Source organism: Petromyzon marinus, chromosome 45, assembly GCF_048934315.1.
Source record: "Petromyzon marinus isolate PM22_M1 ecotype Great Lakes invasive population chromosome 45, UKy_Petmar_22M1.pri1.0, whole genome shotgun sequence".
In the NCBI taxonomy this organism is placed as follows: Eukaryota; Metazoa; Chordata; class Hyperoartia; order Petromyzontiformes; family Petromyzontidae; genus Petromyzon; species Petromyzon marinus.
This window is the reverse complement of record NC_133711.1, coordinates 11,498,930-11,521,532: the sequence shown is the minus strand read 5'-3', so window position 1 is coordinate 11,521,532 and position 22,603 is coordinate 11,498,930. Positions and strand designations below refer to the sequence as shown.

Sequence of the window (22,603 nt, the reverse complement as noted above, 5' to 3'; positions counted from 1 at the left end):
CTCATCAGGCGACAGCCAGAAGAGTCCCTTGGCACCTTCCAGGGACCCCTTATTTTGGATGTTGATATGGATCGTCTGTGACAGGGGTCGGAAACCAAAATAACAAGAAGAGACATTTTTTTATTTGGAATTCGGTCATACAAAAACATCCTTCAATATTTAAAGAGCCGCCATGCAATGTGAATACGAGACGGTGGTTCTTAACAAATAACGTCGCGAAGCAGCCCTTCACGCTGCGCTATGGGATTCTATGCACCCCGCGTTGGGGGTACCGAGCACCGCACCCAGAGGCAGCGCGGCTCAGTTGGAGTCGCATCTCGCCGCTGTGGGCGACATTCATTCATGTTCCGGGGCCGGGCAGTCGGGGGCTCCACGTGGAGGTAAGACCCCGTGTGTGTGCGACCCTTGTGTGTGTGTGTTCACCAAAACACTACCGTCCTGCCCGAGTTGTGGATCATTAGGCGGATTAAATCAAGAACGTTGCGCTACCAACCACATGGCCAGGCCGGACAAGGAATTTCCCACTTCTGCAGATGTCCTGAGAACCCCGACTCCGGCCAAGACACTTTGCCGAATAAACCGTGGAAGTTTTAGTCAAGGAGTCTGATAAAAACGACTCCCATCAGACTGTGAGAGTCGGTGGGAAGTTTTCACCACGAGAGTCCAGGAATGATTGATAACACAAGTCAAAGCCGCCAGAGCATCGTGGCGGCGAGATGTTAATTACCTCGCCAGGTATAGAGGAGGTTAGTGGGTTCTATGCCGACCCCGACGCCTGCTGCTGTATATTAGAAGTGTGCGTGTCTCTCTCCCCGTGGTCGCGTGGATTTTTCTCCGGTTCCTCCGGTTTTTTCCCTCCACATTTAGAAACAACATACGCTCAGAGTATTTGACTGCTATCATTTGTGGCCAGGTCGCTTCTGAAAAAGAGCTAGATAGCTCAATGGGCTTATCTGGTAAAAAAATTTAAACAGTTTATAGTTTAGTTTCTGCAGAGCAACCGAACATTTCAGACAACTTCGTCCCAGCCAGCAACCAGACACCACGAGCAGCCCAGTCCAAGGTTTTGCCTGTTGACCATGAACTAAACAAAATGACTCACTTTCTATAAACTCAATAAATACTTGACATGAAATTTCTGGTCTGAATATGTATCGTCGCAGTATTTTTTGCAAAACTCCAACACTTTGCGGACTATAGGTCCAGGCGAAGTACACTACAGTTACTCGCATTTGTAAATTTGCAATTCCCAGCAGAGAGACTGCGGCACTGGTGAAGGTTGACGCTCGGCGGAGCGAAACGACGGTGAACGCCTCAAGGCCCCCCCAAGTCGAATTAAGTCACACTGTGGATTCCTCAGGGTTCCAGTGGCAAGGTCAAGCAAGGTGGTAAACGAGATTGAGGTCGCGTGACCTGGAGAGAAAGATTGACAATGAAATAGTCTTTGGGTCTTTCGGTAAAGTCACGTAGATAGAAAAATAAAGAAATATCACGACGTTTCGATCGCAACACAAGCAATCGTCATCAGGTGAAAAAATATAGCAGAAGAGCTACTGAGGCAGGAAAAAATATGAATTGACAACGAATTGACAATGAAAGTTGATGGGAAGATAGCGGATTGCCCAGAAAAGGCTAATCCTGTGCAACTTGATGTTGTATGTTGAACGCCTTTCCCACCGTGCTAATCGGGAGGTGTGGGGGTGAACAGCAAACTAAACACAAAAATAAGTTTTCAAGACATGAGTTCTTAAAATGATGGAGGCGCTGAAACAGTGCCACAGCAATGGAAGTTGGCTTCACAAACTTCACTAAACGTCGAACAAAGAATGTTGTGCCGGCTGGAGCGTGTTGCACGCACTGTGTGAAATCCCCACCTTACTGGTGACACAGTACTTGTACATGGGCTAATTGTAAAAAAAAATACAATACTTCATTTAATATATTGTGGTTAACAGGAAGAATGTACACCAAAAAGTGAGAATCTCAGGCGATTTTTTTCATGGATAAAATGGCTGCACGTATAGTGAAGTGAATACAATGTCTGGATCAGCATGGTTGTTTGTATAGCGTGTGTACTGACTGCATTTGCTTTGTTTTCCATTGCTATTGTTGGAATCAGAATTCCCTTTCTTCAACAGGTATGGCAGAACTAAGCAAAACGGAAAACCTTTCAACAATACCTGGTTTGTAAAAAAAAAATTTTACTGGACTTCCAAGGTATTAAAAAGCTGTTTATTCTGAGGAAATGTGCTCATTGTAAGGATTGTCAAACAATTCAAAGTACTAAGAAATATATTGTTTTTTTTCAGTCTTAATTATTTCACATTTGGGGTGATGTCGTGGTTGGTAACTTGGGCGCATGTCTGTGGATTTATATGCTCTTCTGCTGTTATGTATGACTTTCTTAACCCTCAAAACTGTGGTAACTAACTACACCACTGCCCCACATAAAGACAAATATCCCCCATATAGCATTAACTGTCTAGGCACAACTGCTGTTTGCGAGCACCTATGGAGGCTGGCATGGCACGAGGGGGTGGGTGGCCAGCACTATGCCTGAGCCTACAAACATACAAAGGTCCCCCGTATAGCCTGTAACAGACTGTTGGGGCAAGTGCTGCTAGTGAGCATCTATGAAGGCCGGCACAGCACACGAGGGGGTGGGTGGCCAACACCACGCCCCACCACCTTGGTCTCTCCAGTGGTGATGTTTACACACCGCTCCAGGTACTCATTTTAGGCTGAAGCTGGTTCAAATAATCGTCATTGGCATTGGGCGTGAGCGGGAATTGAACTTGGGGCGCCAGGTCCGTAGTGCAGTGCGCTAACCGCTACACTACTGTTCCCCAAACATATACACCCACTTGCACCCACCGTAATATGCTGGTTGCCAACGCAGTATTTTTTTATGTGTAGGTGTTCCATACTCTGTGCATGTGCTGAGGGAGGGATATTGCTACAAGGACAGTGACAGTCACACTCACGCAGATGGCACTGTGACTCTCCTGTTGAGTGTGCCGGGAGAAGCAGAAAGGTGGGTTTGTTCAGCTCCTTTCTGTCTCCAATTCGGAAATGTTTTCAACGCTAGACAGAGTCCGCGTTTTGTACGTAGCAATGGTCAATCCAGATAACATACAGTGAGGGAAAAAAGTATTTGATCCCCTGCTGATTTTGTACGTTTGCCCACTGACAAAGAAATGATCAGTCTATAATTTTAATGGTAGGTTTATTTGAACAGTGAGAGACAGAATAACAACAAAAATCCAGAAAAACGCATGTCAAAAATGTTATAAATTGATTTGAATTTTAATGAGGGAAATAAGTATTTGACCCCCTCTCAATCAGAAAGATTTCTGGCTCCCAGGTGTCTTTTATACAGGTAACGAGCTGAGATTAGGAGCACACTCTTAAAGGGAGTGCTCCTAATCTCAGCTTGTTACCTGTATAAGACACCTGTCCACAGAAGCAATCAATCAATCAGATTCCAAAATCCCTTCTGAGATGTGTGCAAACCTAGTGGCCAACTACAAGAAACGTCTGACCTTTGTGATTGCCAACAAGGGTTTTGCCACCAAGTACTAAGTCATGTTTTGCAGAGGGGTCAAATACTTATTTCCCTCATTAAAATGCAAATCAATTTATAACATTTTTGACATGCTTTTTCTGGATTTTGTTGTTGTTATTCTGTCTCTCACTGTTCAAATAAACCTACCATTAAAATTATAGACTGATCCTTTCTTTGTCAGTGGGCAAACGCACAAAATCAGCAGGGGATCAAATACTTTTTTCCCTCACTGTATATGTAATACAATACTTACTCACCCAGGAAAGGCAAATCCTCTTTTGAGGGATGATCCTGCATTGGGTTGTTTGACCAACACCAGTACCATTGTATTTTTCATAGCTATGATAGGAAACTGTAGAACTTAGATATGAGGCGCAAGTGTTACCAACATGCCACCCTGCTGCCCTCTTTGTACCCTGTGATTATTTGCAGCCCCTTCTTCTTTATCCTCCCAGCGGACACCATGACAGGTTGATCCCGAGCTAACGTTTAGTTGCGTCAGTCATGGGGTTTGAGCGCGAGTTGGTGAAGGGAACACACTTTGTCTCGCCCCTCACCGAGTACCTGACTGGTATGGGCTCCTCTATCCATTAGAGCTCCTCGGGTCAAGCTGTGCGTATGAGTTTTTGGTGTTTTACCACAGAGGAGTGCAAGTGTAACTGTGGTGTGTTTAATAGACCTTGTGCCATCCTGGTGGACACTGGAGGGCCGTGGGCCAAAGAGGAACTCATCACCTCCTTGCAGCGGACGGTGCAGGGCTGTGTGCAGCAGAGTCTGGCGCCGAGTGATGTCTTGCAGCTGGTGCATACGGTGGTGTGCACGCACGGGCACTCGGACCACGTGGGAAACGTGGGGTTATTCCCTCACGCTCGGATCATCATGGGGTTTGATGTGTCCCAGGGAGACCTCTATGAAACACATGGGCTTGCTGAGGGAAAGGCGTACGTGATAAATCCATATGTGCAGGTACCTATTTACGTTTTATAACCTGTTTAACACGTAGGCTTTCGCGACCAATATTCATAATAAAGGTTTTTGGGTTAGATCGCGTTATTTATAAATGTGTCGTAACCCTCCACCACCCGACACGGCCAATCAGCAAAAAAAGTGTCACGTTGACAAAAGACAAATAATTCACTACTTTAGCCCACCGGTGTGTTGAAGAGTGAATCCACAACATTTACAGTTTGGGTACGACGTTTCGCTAGTAATTACATCCAGCATCATCGGGCAATTGGCGAATTATAAATAACGCGATCTAACCCAAAAACCTTTATTATGAATTATGTGTTATAACCTGTTTGTGTTTTTATGCAAAGATTTGTTATTTTAATCTTTCGTTTTACCTCTTGTGTATTTTACTTCACGTCTCCCATTTAAAAAAAAAGTTTTATCTCGTTGGGCCTGTGACTGATTTGTTAAATGCGTTTTACCTGATTGGCTGCGACTGCAAAGCAGCGGTTCCCAACCCAACAGGCACAAAAAGCCTCTCGGGTGTGAAGCGCATGCTATGGCATGGATATCGTGCTGGGGACATTTTGAAAATGTGTTTGAAATGTCAACGCCACGTTGCTGCTGCAAAACACGCATACTGAACCTGATCTATTAAGCAGTACAGGTATACTTTGTCATCTTTTACTACTCTTCAACTTGTCTGTCTTCTGGTAATGTTTTACATTGCAACGTGAAACAAATTGCATGCAGTATTCCCTCATTATTAGCGAGGAATACGTTCCGGAAATGCTCGTGAATAGCACATTTCGCAGATAATGATACTAATGAATTACCATAAATACATAAATAAGCTTTCTCATCACTTTCTCCCATCACATTCTCTCTCACCACTTTATTTCTCCATCTGTGGAGTCGTGCCGAGTTCCAGATGTGATTTGTGGAGAGCCAAAATTGCGGATAGCAAGTTCGTGAATAACGAGGGAATGCTGTACTCTCACCGCATTGTCTACAGGCGTGAACATGTGGTTTCTCTGTGTGTTGTGTGCCTTGTAAACTTGTTTGTGTTTTTGGGGCTCAGGCGAGTGGGTGGCGCAGGGGCCAGTGTTCTCGACTGGGCTGCCAAACCAAAGCGGTTAAGAACCACTGCTGTGATGGATTAAAAGCGTGCAAGTGTGGTACACAACAGAAGCAATTAAGCTGCAGTGTTTAAATGGGATATTGCTTTGAAAAAATGGAACAAAGTTAAGTGCAGAATGGTTTCATAGTCACAAAAGAATGTTTCAACATTAAGTAGGAATTCCATCTAATGTATAGGAGGCACTTTGCTTCATTGTGCATGGTACATTGCATGTACAGTAGTGGTTTATCATAAAGTAAATAAGAACATTTGTTATTGCACACTTATGAGTCCAGTCCATCACGAGTGAGCATTGATCGCACTTTAAAGTCGGCTCTCTGAAACAACAACAGCGTTTAGAGTCTGTTGTAGAACTGGCTCAGACTCGAGGATGGATCCCGCATGTGGGATGGATCCCGCACGTAAGCTGGGAGCGTGTTCCAGGTCTTTGGGCCGAAGAATCCGAAACCGTGCTGGGCGTATCGCGCACGAAGTTTACACGTGGGAACAGCAACAGGTCGCCGCGAGCCGCAGATCGTAGCCAGAGTCCATTTGGGTCCGTTGAAGCTGGTGAGCACTTATCGGCGAGATAGGACGTAGCAGGTTGATGGAAACTCTTGAAGACGAGTCAGTATAATTTGTACACAATCCTGTATTTAATAGGTAGCCAGTGCAATTCATCACGCATCAGACTCGTGATCGGATCATATTTCTGTTTCCTAACTATCAGACGAGCTGCAACAAGAGCATGGTGACAGGCTACGGAGGATGGTAGCAAGACTTATTGTGGCAGAACTTACTGTGGTTTTGCTATAGTCTCGAATTGTTTTCTATGAAAAATAGTCAACTTATGTTTAGATACGGAGATTTCATCCGTGCATGCAAATGTGTGTCTACTCAGGTGATACCCACACCAGGCCATACATGTTCGGACGTGAGTGTCGTTGTTCGCGACACAAGCGTTGGCACTGTCGTGGTTGCCGGAGACGTGTTTGAGTGGAGTAATGATGACGACGACTGGAAGGAGCACAGCCATGATCCTGTCACACAGCAGGTAACCCTTTCATTAAATACAACTTAAAACATGTTAATTGTATAATTATGTTTGTAATACTGTACTAACTACTTGCACTGTCTCCGTGGAGCATTGGGGGTAAGGATGCACTTGAACTTTTGTTCAATATCTGTACATTAAACAAATGAGTTTGTGGGGTTGTCCAAACCAATTCGCTGCAGCACCATTTCCATGAGATATCCCATTGGCTGTTAGACTAAACAAAAGTGCATTTGGTAAACATGTAATTGCCCATGAAGCTACTCAGCAGTGCTTAATGGTACTCTATTAAAGTTTGTCTTGACTAGAGCTTCACGGTCAAAGTGTTCTTATGAATAACATCTGAGAAAACCCTTCTGCTGATGATAATGGTGTGAGAGAGCTCATTCATTGACAGAGGCAGAACAACAATAAAAAGCCACTAACCTTCGCAGTATGAAATGTGGAATAATTATGAAGATGGAATATCTATGAATGTCATAATAGCAGCTGAAACTGATTTAGCAGCGATAGTTACTAAATGTATTCACAGAAATGGCTCACTAACGGAATGGTGCTGATCTAATTTGTATCCGATAAGGTATATAAACGTACACACACTATCAATGCATACACACTGTCGATCAAGCTCTTAACATTTGAACTGATGAGGAATGACAATTTTTATATATATTTTTAAAAATAATTGAATTTTTATCCATATTGTTTACCTCAAACAATAAAAGTTGCCAATCAAATATTAATATAAAATCAATGAAAATGTAAAAACCTTATTACTGAAATTAAAGCCACGTAGGTAAAAAATAAAACAACAAAAATCACGACGTTTCGGCCACAACACAAGCAGCCTTCATCAGGTGAAGGGATCAGACTGTCTCGAGGACAGCGCTGGAGTGAAACACAGCCAAGCTCAGACCGCGACCTTTAAGCTGTATGAGAGTAATTAAGGTGCCTTGACAAAGGAATTAGCATTAAAAATTGCATTTTAATAGGCGGACTTAGCATGATGAAAGGTAGGGAGGGGGTCGACCTGTGCAGGCTGGTGGTGTGAAAAGGGGATTTTAAGCTGCGAAAGTTTGGGGTGCCACTACTTGAAAAATATATTGTACCATTGAAAAATTAGTTTAATGTTTGGTTCGATTTAGAACATCTTTCCAATGGTTGCTTAATTTGAAACCATCTTCTAGGTTGAAATTGTGTCTGTGTTTGTAGATCTGAATTGCCTCGTGAACAAATCTCTGATAAAAACCCGTGGGTTTGCAAAGAACCTTGGTATCGGAGAAAATTATATCGTGATCACCCACAGCGTTGTAACAGTGATCAGCTTTGCAAACCCACGGGTTTTTATCAGAGATTTGTTCACGAGGCAATTCAGATCTACAAACACAGACACAATTTCAACCGAGAAGATGGTTTCAAATTAAGCAACCATTGGAAAGATGTTCTAAATCGAACCAAACATTAAGCTAATTTTTCAATGGTACAGTATATTTTTCAAGTAGTGGTACCCCAAACTTTCACAGCTTAAAATCCCCTTTTCACACCACCAGCATGTGGATGCTGCCGTGCCTCCTCGCCAGCCTGCACAGGTCGACCCCCTCCCTACCTTTCATAATACTAAGTCCGCCTATTAAAATGCAATGTTTATGCTAATTCCTTTGTCAAGGCACCTTAATTACTCTCACACAGCTTAAAGGTCGCGGTCTGAGCTTGGCTGTGTTTCACTCCAGTGCTGTCCTCGAGACAGTCTGGTCCCTTCACCTGATGAAGGCCGCTTTGTTGTGGCCGAAACGTCGTGATTTTTGTCGTTTTATTTTTTACCTACGTGACTTTACCGAATAGAACCAAAGAGTATGGATCCTTGCAGTCACGAAAGCTTCAAATCTAAAACTGAAATTAAAGTTGTTACGGTCTCTCCCCCGTTTTCTTCAATTGTTCCAGCACCGCCAAACTCTAAACAACATTGCCTGCGTATACAGACTTTGCATTTTGGGAAATTGGCTATGGTGTGATCCTATTTTGCAACCTTCAAGCACCTGTTTGCTGTGCGTGAATGTGTGTATATGCAGGTCAGTCGGTCAAAAGTTGCATCATTGGCTGATGTCATTATTCCGGGACATGGGCCACCGTTTCGAGTGATGAACAGCCCGGCAGCAACGGCCGCAACATTAACCTTGAAGCCACATTGTGACGTGTAACACATACGTCTTGCTGCCAATGAAATAACGAAAGTACATTTGAACAGGTGAAACGACTCGATAATTCTGTAACCAGTGTCTGCGTGATTTGAGTAAAACGTCGTACAGTGAATGGGGCATGTTTTTCTAGATCTTCACTTATTGCATGTTCAGGAGCTAGATGCCAATGATGAGGTTTGCTCGTCACGACGAGAGGGCCTCAGGAGAGAGTTCGTGTCGTTTTGCTGTTCGTCCGCTGAATTAGTGCAGGCTACAGTGGATTACTTCAGAAGAGCCGTGAACTGTTATTAATTTGTTGTGCTTTGACAGTGTACATAAAAGTGAAATATGTCAAAGGCTGCAAGAGTAGGCCCATTGTGTGCCGGCCGTCATGGTCCAAATTTGCCAAATTTGAAATATCACCAGAAAATTACTCCACTGGAATATACATAGCAATCATCTCCCCCGTACTGGCAAACAAACTTGAACATGAGTTATGAGACTCAGGCATGTTTGGGTAAACAAGCGTAATAAACAATGTGTAATTTATCTTGTGGGTCCCTTGTCTTCTTTCGTATCTCTGTTTTTAACCTTAATCTACGTCTCAACACACAGCAGCCTTAGTAGCTCTTATCTGCATTCCTCATCAAACACCCTGGTATGTTGTTTGCATAACCTGTACGTCTTGTCCGGAGGGATGGGCAACAATAAAAACATGGACACATGCAAATAAGAGATCCATTGAGATACTAAACTATGCGACTAAACTTTTTATTTTACCAGGTAAGCCCCATTGAGCTATATACAGTGAGGGAAAAAAGTATTTGATCCCCTGCTCATTTTGTACGTTTGCCCACTGACAAAGAAATGATCAGTCTATAATTTTATTGGTCGGTTTATTTTAACAGTGAGAGAATAACAAAAAAAATCCAGAAAAACGCATGTCAAAAATGTTATGAATTGATTTGCATTTTAATGAGGGAAATGAGTATTTGACCCCTCTGCAAAACATGACTTAGTACTTGGTGGCAAAACCCTTGTTGGCAATCACAAAGGTCAGACGTTTCTTGTAGTTGGCCACTAGGTTTGCACACATCTCAGAAGGGATTTTGTCCCACTGCTCTTTGCAGATCTTCAAGTCATTAAGGTTTCGAGGCTGACGTTTGGCAACTCGAACCTTCAGGTCCCTCCACAGATTTTCTATGGGATTAAGGTCTGGAGACTGATTAGGCCACTCCAGGACCTTAATGTGCTTCTTCCTGTGCCACTCCTTTGTTGCCTTGGCCGTGTGTTTTGGGTCATTGTCATGCTGGAATACCCATCCACGACCCATTTTCAATGCCCTGGCTGAGCAAAGGAGGTTCTCACCCAAGATTTGACGGTACATGGCCCCGTCCATCATCTCTTTGATGCGGTGAAGTTGTCCTGTCCCCTTAGAAAAACACCCCCAAAGCATAATGTTTCCACCTCCATGTTTGACGGTGGGGATAGTGTTCTTGGGGTCATAGGCAGCATTCCTCCAAACACGGCGAGTTGAGTTGATGCCAAAGAGCTCCATTTTGGTCTCATCTGACCACAACACTTTCAACCAGTTGTCCTCTGAATCATTCAGATGTTCATTGGCAAACTTCAGACGGGCATGTATATGTGCTTTCTTGAGCAGGAGGACCTTGCGGGCGCTGCAGGATTTCAGTCCTTCACGGCGTAGTGTGTTACCAATTATTTTCTTGATGACTATGGTCCCAGCTGCCTTGAGATCATTGACAAGATCCTCCCGTGTAGTTCTGGGCTGATTCCTCACCGGTCTCATGATCATTGCAACTCCACGAGGTGAGATCTTGTATGGAGCCCCAGGCCGAGGGAGATTGACAGTTCTTTTGTGTTTCTTCCATTTGCGAATAATCGCACCAACTGTTGTCACCGTCTCACCAAGCTGCTTGCCAATGGTCTTGTAGCCCATTCCAGCCTTGTGTAGGTCTACAATCTTGTCCCTGACATCCTTGGAGAGCTCTTTGGTCTTGGCCATGGTGGAGAGTTTGGAATCTAACTGATTGCTTCTGTGGACAGGTGCCTTTTATACAGGTAACAAGCTGAGATTAGGAGCACTCCCTTTAAGAGTGTGCTCCTAATCTCAGCTCGTTACCTGTATAAAAGACACCTGGGAGCCAGAAATCTTTCTGTTTGAGAGGGGGTCAAATACTTATTTCCCTCATTAAAATGCAAATCAATTTATAAAAATGTTGACATTCGTTTTTCTGAATTTTGTTGTTATTCTGTCTCTCACTGTTCAAATAAACCTACCATTAAAATTATAGACTGATCATTTCTTTGCTACAAAATCAGCAGGGGATCAAATACTTTTTTCCCTCACTGTAGCTCTTTTTCAGAAGCAACCTGGCCACAAATAATAGCTCAACGAAGTGGCTTGTGGAAATTTATAGCAGCCATATACTCTAAATGTATGTTGATTATTAATATCGGGGGGAAAGCTGGAAACAAATCCACGTGACCACAGGGAGAACATGCAAACTCCAAATATGCAGGCGTCAGGGTCGGGATAGAACCCACGACCTCCTGCATACCAGACGAAGTAGCTAACATCTCGCCACAGATACATAGTCCCATACTGTACACAGACAGAGATGGAGACTCAAAAATACATAAAAGACGAGCCACAGTCGTGCGATTGTGGCCATGCAACCAAAACTATGGACAATATAGTTAACCACTGTCAAAACGACACGAACTCTGCCTGCTGCAGGAAGCCCTCTCGTGGCAAGCAGTAGACCTCGACATTGGCATCGAGCTTCTGGGCGTGTTGCTGCTGCCACCGTGCGCGATAATGGAAGAATAACGCTCGCTTTCAGATTCGCTTCTGTGACCGTCTGGAAGGCTCTCCCGATATTAGGAAGAAACTGGAGCTATGCACTTTTAAATCCGGATTGAAAACTCATTTATTTGGAACAGTTTTTGTGTATTTAGTTTATTGTCCTTCCCCCGCACCTCCGATTAGCACGGTTGGCTACTTACGGTGCGAAAGAAGTTCAACATACACACAATATAAGAATAGGTTTTACCCATTCTGGCAATAGAACACGTGTTAAGATGTTAAACATGCAAACAAAAAACATGCACCGGTAGGATATGCAGCTACATCATGGAGGTCCCATGATGTAGCTCTCAATGTCCTGATAGTGGCATTGTCTTTGTGTTGTTCGCCCTTTGGCGCTGTCCTCTGGTCTAACATTGTTTGAGACTAGGCTCTAAAGAAAGCTGTCTCTGGTGTGGACCAATCAGTTTCAAAGAAATGCATATCCTACCAGAGCATGTGTTTTGTTTGCATGTCCACCACACGTGCTGTGTGTTGTTAATGTAGACATGATTCTTTGCAAAAGGTTTCTGTTTGGTGTTTTAACATCTTAACACGAACTGTTTTATTGCCAGAAAGAGTAAAACCTATTCAACATATCCACAAGAAATGTACGTCCGGGCTTTGGAAACCACCTGGAGAAAATTCCAGGTATGTGTTGACAATGAAGGCGAACAAGTGGAGACTTTGAAGCTATGAACATGCATTTGTTATCATGTTACAGTGTTATTATCCGTTCTTTTCCCATTAAAAACGATAGTCCCGTATAAGTACTATTTGTGTCTTTCGTTAAAGTCACATAAATAGAAAAATAATTTTAAAAATCACGATGTTTCGATCGCAACACAAGCAATCGTCTTCAGGTGAAAAAATACAGCAGGTGAAAAAATACAGCAGGCGAACTGCTGAGGCAGGAGAAATATAGCGAGAGAGCTGCTGCAGCAAGAGGTTATAAAGGTTTGAGATGGGTACAACCCAAGGGTAAGTGGGCGGGGCTAGAGATGGAATTTACAAGTAAACTACTTCGGTCATGGCATTGCTAGAGATTAGCATGTCAACCTGTTAATGTAACTCCACGACGACGATGCTGAAGAAGCCATTGTTTTGCTCGAGATTAGAGATTAGCATGTCAATGTGAGATGGCTCCCGCAACAGCGGCTATGTTAGTGAGACATTTAGCCTGTTAATGTAAAGACATTTAACAAGGTAATGTAACTCGGAGAGTCGGAAATAACTGTAAATATCGGCAGGTAGGATGGAAGCATCACAGGCAGTTATGACCTAAACTGGTTAATAACGTTCTTCCAATGATTGATCAGTTTGTACCCATCTTCTCGGTTGAAATTGTCTGTGTTTTTCTATCTGGATGGCTTCATGAACAAATCTTTGTTGATAGCCAGTGGGTTTGCATAGTACATTCGTCTTGGAGAAATACATTTCATGTGTGCCCACAGCGTTAAAACAATGATCAGCTATGGCAGATGTATTAGTCCTACTGTGTTTCAGATCCGCTTTGTGTTCATGAACACGGTCTGAGACATGTCGCTTAGTTTCTCCAATGTAACTACTGCCGCAGGTACAACTTAGTTTGTAGATACTGGAGTATTGCATGTCAGGGATCACATCCTTCACATATGGGATCAGATCACGCATTGTATGTACTGTGTTGAATCGAACCTGAAACTTGTGTTTGCTCATGATTTTGGAAATGTTTTTGGTGACCCCTGCTATGTATGGCAAGGTGATGGTTTGGATTGGGTTCTCAGGTGGTTCTCTCCCAACGGTTGGGGTGATAGCTTTACGGATTGTGTAGTCCGAATATCCATTCATCTTGAGGGCTTGATGTACGTGGTCCATTTCACTGGCTAGGTGGTGATGGTCAGAAAAGCAACGAGCCCTGTGGTGCAGAGTTTTGATGAGGGAATTCTTCTGGGCTGGATGGTGGTGGGAGTCAGGTTTTAGATAGGCATCCGTGTGGGTGGCTTTCCTGTAGACAGTGTCCCATTGAGCCATCTGGTTTCTTTTCGATTAAAACATCCAAGAATGGTAACTTGCCATCCTTTTCCACCTCCATGGTGAATTTGATGGCTGGGTGTATGGAATTGATGTGGTTGAAGAATTAGATCAGAGCTGGCAGGCCATGTGGCCAGATGACAAACGTGTCATCTACGTATCTCTTCCACAAGGACGGATGTAGAGTGGATGCCTGGATGGCATCTGTCTCAAACTTTTCCATATAAACATTGGCTTCTACTGGAGATAAGGGAGAACCCATTGGGGTACCTTCAACTTGTTTGTATTTATTTTATACCTACGTGACTTTACCGAAAAAACCAAAGAGCTGTCACGAAAGCTTCAAATCAATATTCAACTCAAGATTGTTCGTAGAATGTACCATTCCAGGTGAAGTAAGTGTTGGTGAGGCAGTGTCCCACCAGGGCCGGTACATCAGCATTCATTCCTTGTTGGACCAAATCGTCCCGTATAAGTGTTAAAACAAATGTTGAAGCACTCTGTATTTTGATGCTGGCAAGGGAGGCCCCATGATGCAAACAATAGAGACTCCACTGCTGTCTGGACCCCCTCCCTCTCCCTGAGCAGTGGAGGCACCAGACCCGCATCTAGCCGCTCCCAGCCGGGGCTGTCACTCGTCACGCAGTGAACCCGGCTGCTGCTGCTGGAGGCTGTGTGGAGGAGGATCGTGAAGGCCGCAGGCTGGGTGGTGCCCGGCTAGGTGCACTCTGGGGCTGCTGTGCGGTGCGAGGCGCGCTCTGAGGCTATTTGGGCGGTTCCAGGCTAGGTACAGTTTTTAGGCTACTGGGAGGTGCCAGGCTAGGTGCGCTCAGAGACTACTGGGCAAGTTGGGAAGCTGTCGTCATCCAGCAACAACAGAGGGCAGAAGCGTATAAAACGCAGGGGCGGGGGTGGCACAGGTGGTGCATCTGCCAGCCATCTCAATCAATTCCATGGCACCTGGGTCTTGCCCGTGATCAGCCAGCAACGAGAACCCTTCTACACTTGCACGCACTTTGTCATCAAGGTACACCTCGCCTGCAACAAAAGCGCAGTTAATGACCGCGCCGAAAATTTGGTGGCGGGTGGCGGCAGGCAAACTTTGGACGACGTTTTTGACCTTGCGGGTCTTAATCAGCAGTCGGGCCTTACCAAACAAACTCTGTTGGCTTTTTTTACGGAGCCTGAGGGGTACGCGAGCTCCAAAATTAACACTCAATGTCCTCTCTATAGCTAATCGGATTCCTCCAGATTCGTTCAGCAAGTTCTGATTCTGAACCAAATAAAGACTCGCGGGGATTTGCCTGCTTCGATAAAACACTGCCGAGTTCTGGCTGACGGGGAGAAGAGGTGTAAATGTTACTTGTTTTCTATCGAGGCCTTTTCACGAATACAATCGAATGACCGCCACAATAAAGTTGATCCGAGTGGGGGGAAAGTACACGCGCAAGACGTTGATAATTAAATAAGCAGTGCCCAGGGCGTGATGTGTAGGAAAGAGCTCTAGAGAAGTTTAGCTAGCGAGGAGAGTGATGGGTGTCAGGCAAAGGAAGCGCCGTTGAGAAGGGTATACTGTATCTTAAATGCAGAGACGAGACTTGTGAATGTTATTTAATAGTTGCCCAGTGTTCTGCGAAAGTTCGTAATGAGATATTTTCCCCTTAGGGCTCACTCCGTCAGTGAGCATTCTTCCTAATGTGGTCACTCGTTTGATACTGGACACTTAACACTGAGTGAATACTGTGTTGACACTTGATTATTACTGTGTTAACACTGAGTGAATACTGTGTTAACACTGAGTGAATACTGTGTTGACACTGAGTGAATACTGTGTTAACACTGAGTGAATACTGCTAACACTGGTGAATACTGTGTTAACACTGAGTGAATACTGTGCTAACACTGAGTGAATACTGTGTTGACACTGAGTGAATACTGTGTTAACACTGAGTGAATACTGTTAACACTGGTGAATACTGTGTTAACACTGAGTGAATACTGTGTTAACACTGAGTGAATACTGTGTTAACACTGAGTGGATACTGTGTTAACACTGAGTGAATACTGTGTTAACACTGAGTGAATACTGTGTTAACACTGAGTGAATACTGTGTTAACACTGAGTGGATACTGTGTTAACACTGAGTGAATACTGTGTTAACACTGAGTGAATACTGTGTTAACACTGAGTGAATACTGTGTTAACACTGAGTGAATACTGTGTTAACACTGATTAATACTGTGTTAACACTGAGTGAATACTGTGTTAACACTGATTAATACTGTGTTAACACTGAGTGAATACTGTGTTAACATTGATGAATACTGTGTTAACACTGAGTGAATACTGTGTTAACACTGATTAATACTGTGTTAACACTGAGTGAATACTGTGTTAACACTGATTAATACTGTGTTAACACTGAGTGAATACTGTGTTAACAGTGAATACTGTGTTAACACTGAGTGAATACTGTGTTAACACTGAGTGAATACTGTGTTAACACTGAGTGAATACTGTGTTAACACTGAGTGAATACTGTGTTAACACTGGTGAATACTGTGTTAACACTGATGAATACTGTATTAACACTGAGTGAATATTGTGTTAACACTGAGTGAATTCTGTATTAACACTGAGTGAATACTGTGTTAACACTGAGTGAATACTGTGTTAACACTGAGTGAATACTGTGTTAAGACTGAGTGAATACTTAACACTGAGTGAACACTAAGAGGACACTTAAAACTGAGTGAACACTATTCTTAGCTTTTTCGGTAAAGTCACGTTGAAGAGAAACAACAAAATAACAAAATATATATAAAACAATAAAAAATTCTCACGACGTTTCGACCATAACTCAAACGGTCATCATCAGGTGTGTCGGTTTGCATAAATTTATTTTGAAAACGGCATATTTATTTATATATATAAAAATAACGTTTGCGTCACGCGCAACGATTGGCTGTTTGCCAGGACTAGTCCATCTATTTTTTGAAAAGAGGAGGGGGGAGACGAAATTTGTTTTTATGTATGCTGTCTGAAAGCCACTGTAAGCGTGAACAATCAATCAAGAACTGAAATGATTTATCAAATCTTTCCAATGATTGCTAAGATAGAATCCATCTTCTCGGTTGAAATTGTCTCTGTGTTTGTATATGTGGATAGCCTCATGAACGAATCTCTCATGGAAGCCAGATGGCTTACAAAGAACCTCCGTCTTGGAAAAGTCAATGGCATGTGAGCCTACTGAATTAGAACAATGATCTGCTACGGCCGAGGTGTTGGTCCTACCGTGTTTAAGGTCTGCTTTATGTTCACGAATGCGGTCCGAGATATGGCGTTTGGTTTCTCCAATGTAACTACTACCACAGAGGCAACTTAGTTTGTAGACACCAGGGTATTGTATGTCCGGAATCACATCTTTTACAGACGGAACCAGATCACGGATTTTATGTAATGTGTTGAAATGGACCTGGATCTTGTGTTTATTCAAGATTTTGGAGATCTTTTTTGTGATCCCAGCAATGTAGGGTAAAGTGATGGTTTTGAAAGGCTCCTCAAGAGGGTTCTTCTTCATGGTTTGAGTGATAGCTTTGCGGATTGTATAGTCGGAGTAACCATTAGCCCTAAGAGCTTGGTGTACGTGCTTGAGTTCACTGCTTATGTGTTCCTGGTCGGATATGCATTGGGCTCTATGATACAGAGTCTTGATGAGAGAATTCTTCTGTGATGGATGGTGGTGGGAATCCGGTTTCAGATAAGCATCCGTATGGGTAGCTTTCCTGTAGACAGAGTGGCTCATTGAACCATCAGGTCTCTTTTTAATTAGGACATCCAAAAAAGGTATCTTGCCATCTATTTCGACTTCCATGGTAAATCTGATGGCTGGGTGTATGGAATTGATGTGGTCGAAGAATTGGTCTAGAGCAGGCCGGCCATGTGGCCAGATGACAAAAGTGTCATCCACGTACCTCTTCCATAAGGTTGGGCGCAGAGTGGCAGTCTGGATGGCGTCAGTCTCAAATTTCTCCATGAAAATGTTAGCTATAACTGGAGAAAGGGGGGAGCCCATTGGGGTGCCCTCAGTTTGTTTGTAGAAAGTTCCATTCCAAGTGAAGTATGTATTGGTTAAACAGTGTCTCACCAGGGGGGGTACCTCAGTGTTTAGTCCTTGATGAACCAAGTCTTCAATGATTGCAATGGTGTCAGGTACAGGAACCTTGGTGAATAAGGAAACTACATCAAAACTGACAAGCAGGTCGTCTGGGGACAGGGAAATACCCTTGATTGTTGATACCAGGTGAGTAGAATTTTGTACCGCAGAGGTGGTCTTTCCAGTGAAAGGACGCAGGATTTCAGACAAAAAACGAGCTAGTTTGTAGGTGGGGGAGCTGATAGTAGAAACTATGGGACGAAGAGGTGTATCAACTTTATGTATTTTTGGTAAGCCGTATAATCTTGGTGGCCTGGCAGCAGAAGGTTTCAACGAAAACTGTTTAGATTGATCAATTAATGCGGTTGAATCAGAAATTATTTTGTTGGTTTGTGTGACGAGGCTGTTGGTGGGATCTCTTTTTATTTTTGTATAACTACCATCGTCGAGTAATTCTTTAATTTTGTTGTTGTATTCTATTTTATCCATGATAACAGTAGCATTGCCTTTGTCAGCTGAGAGAACTACAATATCATTCCTCTTTTTTAATTTATATAATTCAAAACGCTCATCTTTGCTGAGGTTGCTAGCTGGCATCTTAGCGTTTTTGAGGGTTGCAGCGATTTCAGATCTTGCTACGTCTGCAGCGATGTGACCCAGGCCCCTGAGAGCAACGTCTACTTGGGCAATTATATCATTAACTGGTATGTGTTTAGGTGTGACTGCAAAGTTTAGACCTTTAGCTAAAACGGATTTCAGACCATCGGAAATAGAACTGTTACTGCGATTAATTACGACTTTATTAACGTCTAACTTTTTGGTGTGTGGGTCCGGTCTTTTGTTTAAGAGGAGGTTAAATTTGGAAATCAGGTTTTCCTTACATTTGGTCGACATAGTAGCAGCTGAAGAGGCAGTCATATTGTCTACATGTTCCCAATCCGATGTGGACATTATTGCCGTCAATGATAAGTGTGATTTGTAGAGTGTCTTGTCTAACTGATCTAGTTCTGTGCGTATAAGTCTGATTTTTTCTGAGATAAGAGCTAAGCTAGTTTTGAAAAGAATTCGTTTCGCATTAGAAGAAGTTACAGTAGCAGAGGTGAGTGTAAATGCGATTGGTATTACCCCAGAGTCGCGGCATCTCTTCAGGAAGGTGAGAGACTCGATCAGCTGAGCTTTCTTATCCCGGAGTTTGTTGAAGGATCTTAAAGTTACGTGAAAACCCTCCCCGTAGAGGCGATTAAATTTTGATTTAAAGCTTTCGTGACTGCAGTAATTCATATTCTTAGCTTTTTCGGTAAAGTCACGTTGAAGAGAAACAACAAAATAACAAAATATATATAAAACAATAAAAAATTCTCACGACGTTTCGACCATAACTCAAACGGTCATCATCAGGTGTGTCGGTTTGCATAAATTTATTTTGAAAACGGCATATTTATTTATATATATATAAAAATAACGTTTGCGTCACGCGCAACGATTGGCTGTTTGCCAGGACTAGTCCATCTATTTTTTGAAAAGAGGAGGGGGGAGACGAAATTTGTTTTTATGTATGCTGTCTGAAAGCCACTGTAAGCGTGAACAATCAATCAAGAACTGAAATGATTTATCAAATCTTTCCAATGATTGCTAAGATAGAATCCATCTTCTCGGTTGAAATTGTCTCTGTGTTTGTATATGTGGATAGCCTCATGAACGAATCTCTCATGGAAGCCAGATGGCTTACAAAGAACCTCCGTCTTGGAAAAGTCAATGGCATGTGAGCCTACTGAATTAGAACAATGATCTGCTACGGCCGAGGTGTTGGTCCTACCGTGTTTAAGGTCTGCTTTATGTTCACGAATGCGGTCCGAGATATGGCGTTTGGTTTCTCCAATGTAACTACTACCACAGAGGCAACTTAGTTTGTAGACACCAGGGTATTGTATGTCCGGAATCACATCTTTTACAGACGGAACCAGATCACGGATTTTATGTAATGTGTTGAAACGGACCTGGATCTTGTGTTTATTCAAGATTTTGGAGATCTTTTTTGTGATCCCAGCAATGTAGGGTAAAGTGATGGTTTTGAAAGGCTCCTCAAGAGGGTTCTTCTTCATGGTTTGAGTGATAGCTTTGCGGATTGTATAGTCGGAGTAACCATTAGCCCTAAGAGCTTGGTGTACGTGCTTGAGTTCACTGCTTATGTGTTCCTGGTCGGATATGCATTGGGCTCTATGATACAGAGTCTTGATGAGAGAATTCTTCTGTGATGGATGGTGGTGGGAATCCGGTTTCAGATAAGCATCCGTATGGGTAGCTTTCCTGTAGACAGAGTGGCTCATTGAACCATCAGGTCTCTTTTTAATTAGGACATCCAAAAAAGGTATCTTGCCATCTATTTCGACTTCCATGGTAAATCTGATGGCTGGGTGTATGGAATTGATGTGGTCGAAGAATTGGTCTAGAGCAGGCCGGCCATGTGGCCAGATGACAAAAGTGTCATCCACGTACCTCTTCCATAAGGTTGGGCGCAGAGTGGCAGTCTGGATGGCGTCAGTCTCAAATTTCTCCATGAAAATGTTAGCTATAACTGGAGAAAGGGGGGAGCCCATTGGGGTGCCCTCAGTTTGTTTGTAGAAAGTTCCATTCCAAGTGAAGTATGTATTGGTTAAACAGTGTCTCACCAGGGGGGGTACCTCAGTGTTTAGTCCTTGATGAACCAAGTCTTCAATGATTGCAATGGTGTCAGGTACAGGAACCTTGGTGAATAAGGAAACTACATCAAAACTGACAAGCAGGTCGTCTGGGGACAGGGAAATACCCTTGATTGTTGATACCAGGTGAGTAGAATTTTGTACCGCAGAGGTGGTCTTTCCAGTGAAAGGACGCAGGATTTCAGACAAAAAACGAGCTAGTTTGTAGGTGGGGGAGCTGATAGTAGAGTCACGTAAAGTCACGTAAGTAAAATAAAAATTAAATAATATAATAAAACAACTACATTAAATCACGACGTTTCGGAGGCAACAAAAGCTTCCGTCCTCAGGTGGAACAGTCACAGCAAGATAACTGCATCAAGTGAGGAGCTCTGAGACACTCGAGCTTATATACAGGTTAAGGGGGGGGGGGGGGGAGGAGCCAGGCCGTGGATGATGATGAGGTGCGGGGCTAAGTTAATCAGTCTTTTGTTATGCTGAGGGTTCGGGGGATGTGGTGGTTCACTGCACGAGGGCAATGAAAAAAAAAGGCTGTGCACTTATAAGGTAGCTAAAGTTTTGACTTGGTTTATGACATCTTTCCAGTGGTTGCTTAATTTAAAAACCATCTTCTCAAAATACACCCATTCATCAAATTCACCATGGAGGTGGAAAAGGATGGCAAGTTACCATTCTTGGATGTTTTAATCGAAAAGAGACCAGATGGCTCAATGGGACACTGTCTACAGGAAAGCCACCCATACGGGTGCCTACCTAAAACCTGACTCCCACCACCATCCAGCCCAGAAGAATTCCCTCATCAAAACTCTACACCATAGAACTCAATGTATTTCTGACCATCACCTAGCCAGTGAACTGGAACACGTACACCAAGCTCTCAAGATGAATGGATATTCAGACTACACAATCCGAAAAGCTATCACCCCAACCAGTGGGAAAGAACCATCTGAGTACCAAATCAAAACCATCACCTTGCCATACATAGCAGGGGCCACCAAAAATATTTCCAAAATCAAAGAACAAACATAAGATCCAGGTTCGATTTAACACAGTATGTAAAATTCGTGATCTCATCCCATCTGTGAAGGATGTGATCCCTGACATGCAATAACCCCAGCGTCTACAAACTAAGCTGTGTCTGCAGCAGTAGTTACATTGGGGAAACTAAGCGACATGTCTCGGGCCGTGTTCGTGAACATAAGGCAGATCTACGACACGGTAGGACCAATAACTCGGCCGTGGCTTATTGTTTTAATGCGGTGGGCTCACACGAAATTGATTTCTCTAAGACGAAGGTACTTTGCAAACCCACTGGCTATCAACAAAGATTAGTTCATGAAGCTATCCATATATATAGACACAGACACAATTTGAACTGAGAAGATGGGTACAAACTGAGCAATAATTGGAAGGACGTTATGAACCAGTTTAAGTCATAACTGGCTGTGATGTTCCCATCCTACCACCTTCCGATGTTATTTTCGGCTCTCTGGTTTTTTACATTAACAGATACATTTTCTCACTAACACAGCTACCTCGCGTGCCATCCTCGAGGCTGCTGCTTCATGATCTTCCATTAACATGCTAATAACTTACATTAACATAGCCACCTTGGCACGCTCACCGTGGAGGATGCTTGGCGATCTTACATTGATATGCTAATTTTTACCTGGCAGCCCTTTGATTGGTGGAAAGCCCCTACCACCACCGCGGTCGCTGCCCACCACTTACATTAACATTGGCTGCTGACATTTGGGCTACGCCCATTTCAAACCTTTATAAGCAGTCGTCTTTAGAAACTAACCCCCCTTTTCCTGATGACGACCGCTTGTGTTGTGATTGAAACGTCGTAGTTTTTTTGTTATTTTGTTATTTTCTTTGAACCTATCTACGTGACTTTACCGAAAGACCCAAAGAATACTATAACAATAGGTTTTACCCTTTCTGGCAAGGAAACAGGTGTCAAGATGTTAAAACACCTAACAGAATCCTTATTCA

At 43.3% G+C, this 22,603-nt stretch overlaps 2 protein-coding genes across 14 annotated transcripts in view; both read left to right on the top strand.

The window, feature by feature from the left end:
- Positions 1 to 235: 235 nt before the first annotated feature.
- Positions 236 to 9,416, top strand: MBLAC1 (metallo-beta-lactamase domain containing 1). 6 transcript variants are annotated; one of them, XM_032971143.2, is made up of 7 exons: positions 294 to 380; positions 1,254 to 1,385; positions 2,139 to 2,183; positions 2,917 to 3,034; positions 4,243 to 4,531; positions 6,538 to 6,690; positions 8,760 to 9,416. In XM_032971143.2, exons 3-7 carry the CDS (start codon positions 2,141 to 2,143, stop codon positions 8,886 to 8,888), a joined length of 732 nt encoding a protein of 243 aa, XP_032827034.2. In that variant the 5' UTR covers positions 294 to 380; positions 1,254 to 1,385; positions 2,139 to 2,140; the 3' UTR covers positions 8,889 to 9,416. The 6 variants fall into 6 exon arrangements, with proteins under 6 accessions (XP_032827031.2, XP_032827034.2, XP_075930226.1 ...); XM_076074111.1 differs by having other exon boundaries at positions 2,120 to 2,183; XM_032971148.2 differs by having other exon boundaries at positions 1,254 to 1,388.
- Positions 9,417 to 14,362: 4,946 nt separating this feature from the next.
- Positions 14,363 to 22,603, top strand: part of DHRS7 (dehydrogenase/reductase 7) — a 22,122-nt gene continuing 13,881 nt past the window's right edge. For 2 of the 8 annotated variants that reach the window (XM_032971031.2, XM_032971032.2), the window contains exon 1: positions 14,364 to 14,536. The gene's annotated coding sequence lies outside the window, so the exon portion shown is untranslated. Of the gene's footprint in view, positions 14,777 to 22,603 lie in introns of all 8 variants that reach the window. The other 6 variants (XM_032971030.2, XM_032971029.2, XM_032971035.2 and 3 more) reach the window with 5 other exon arrangements.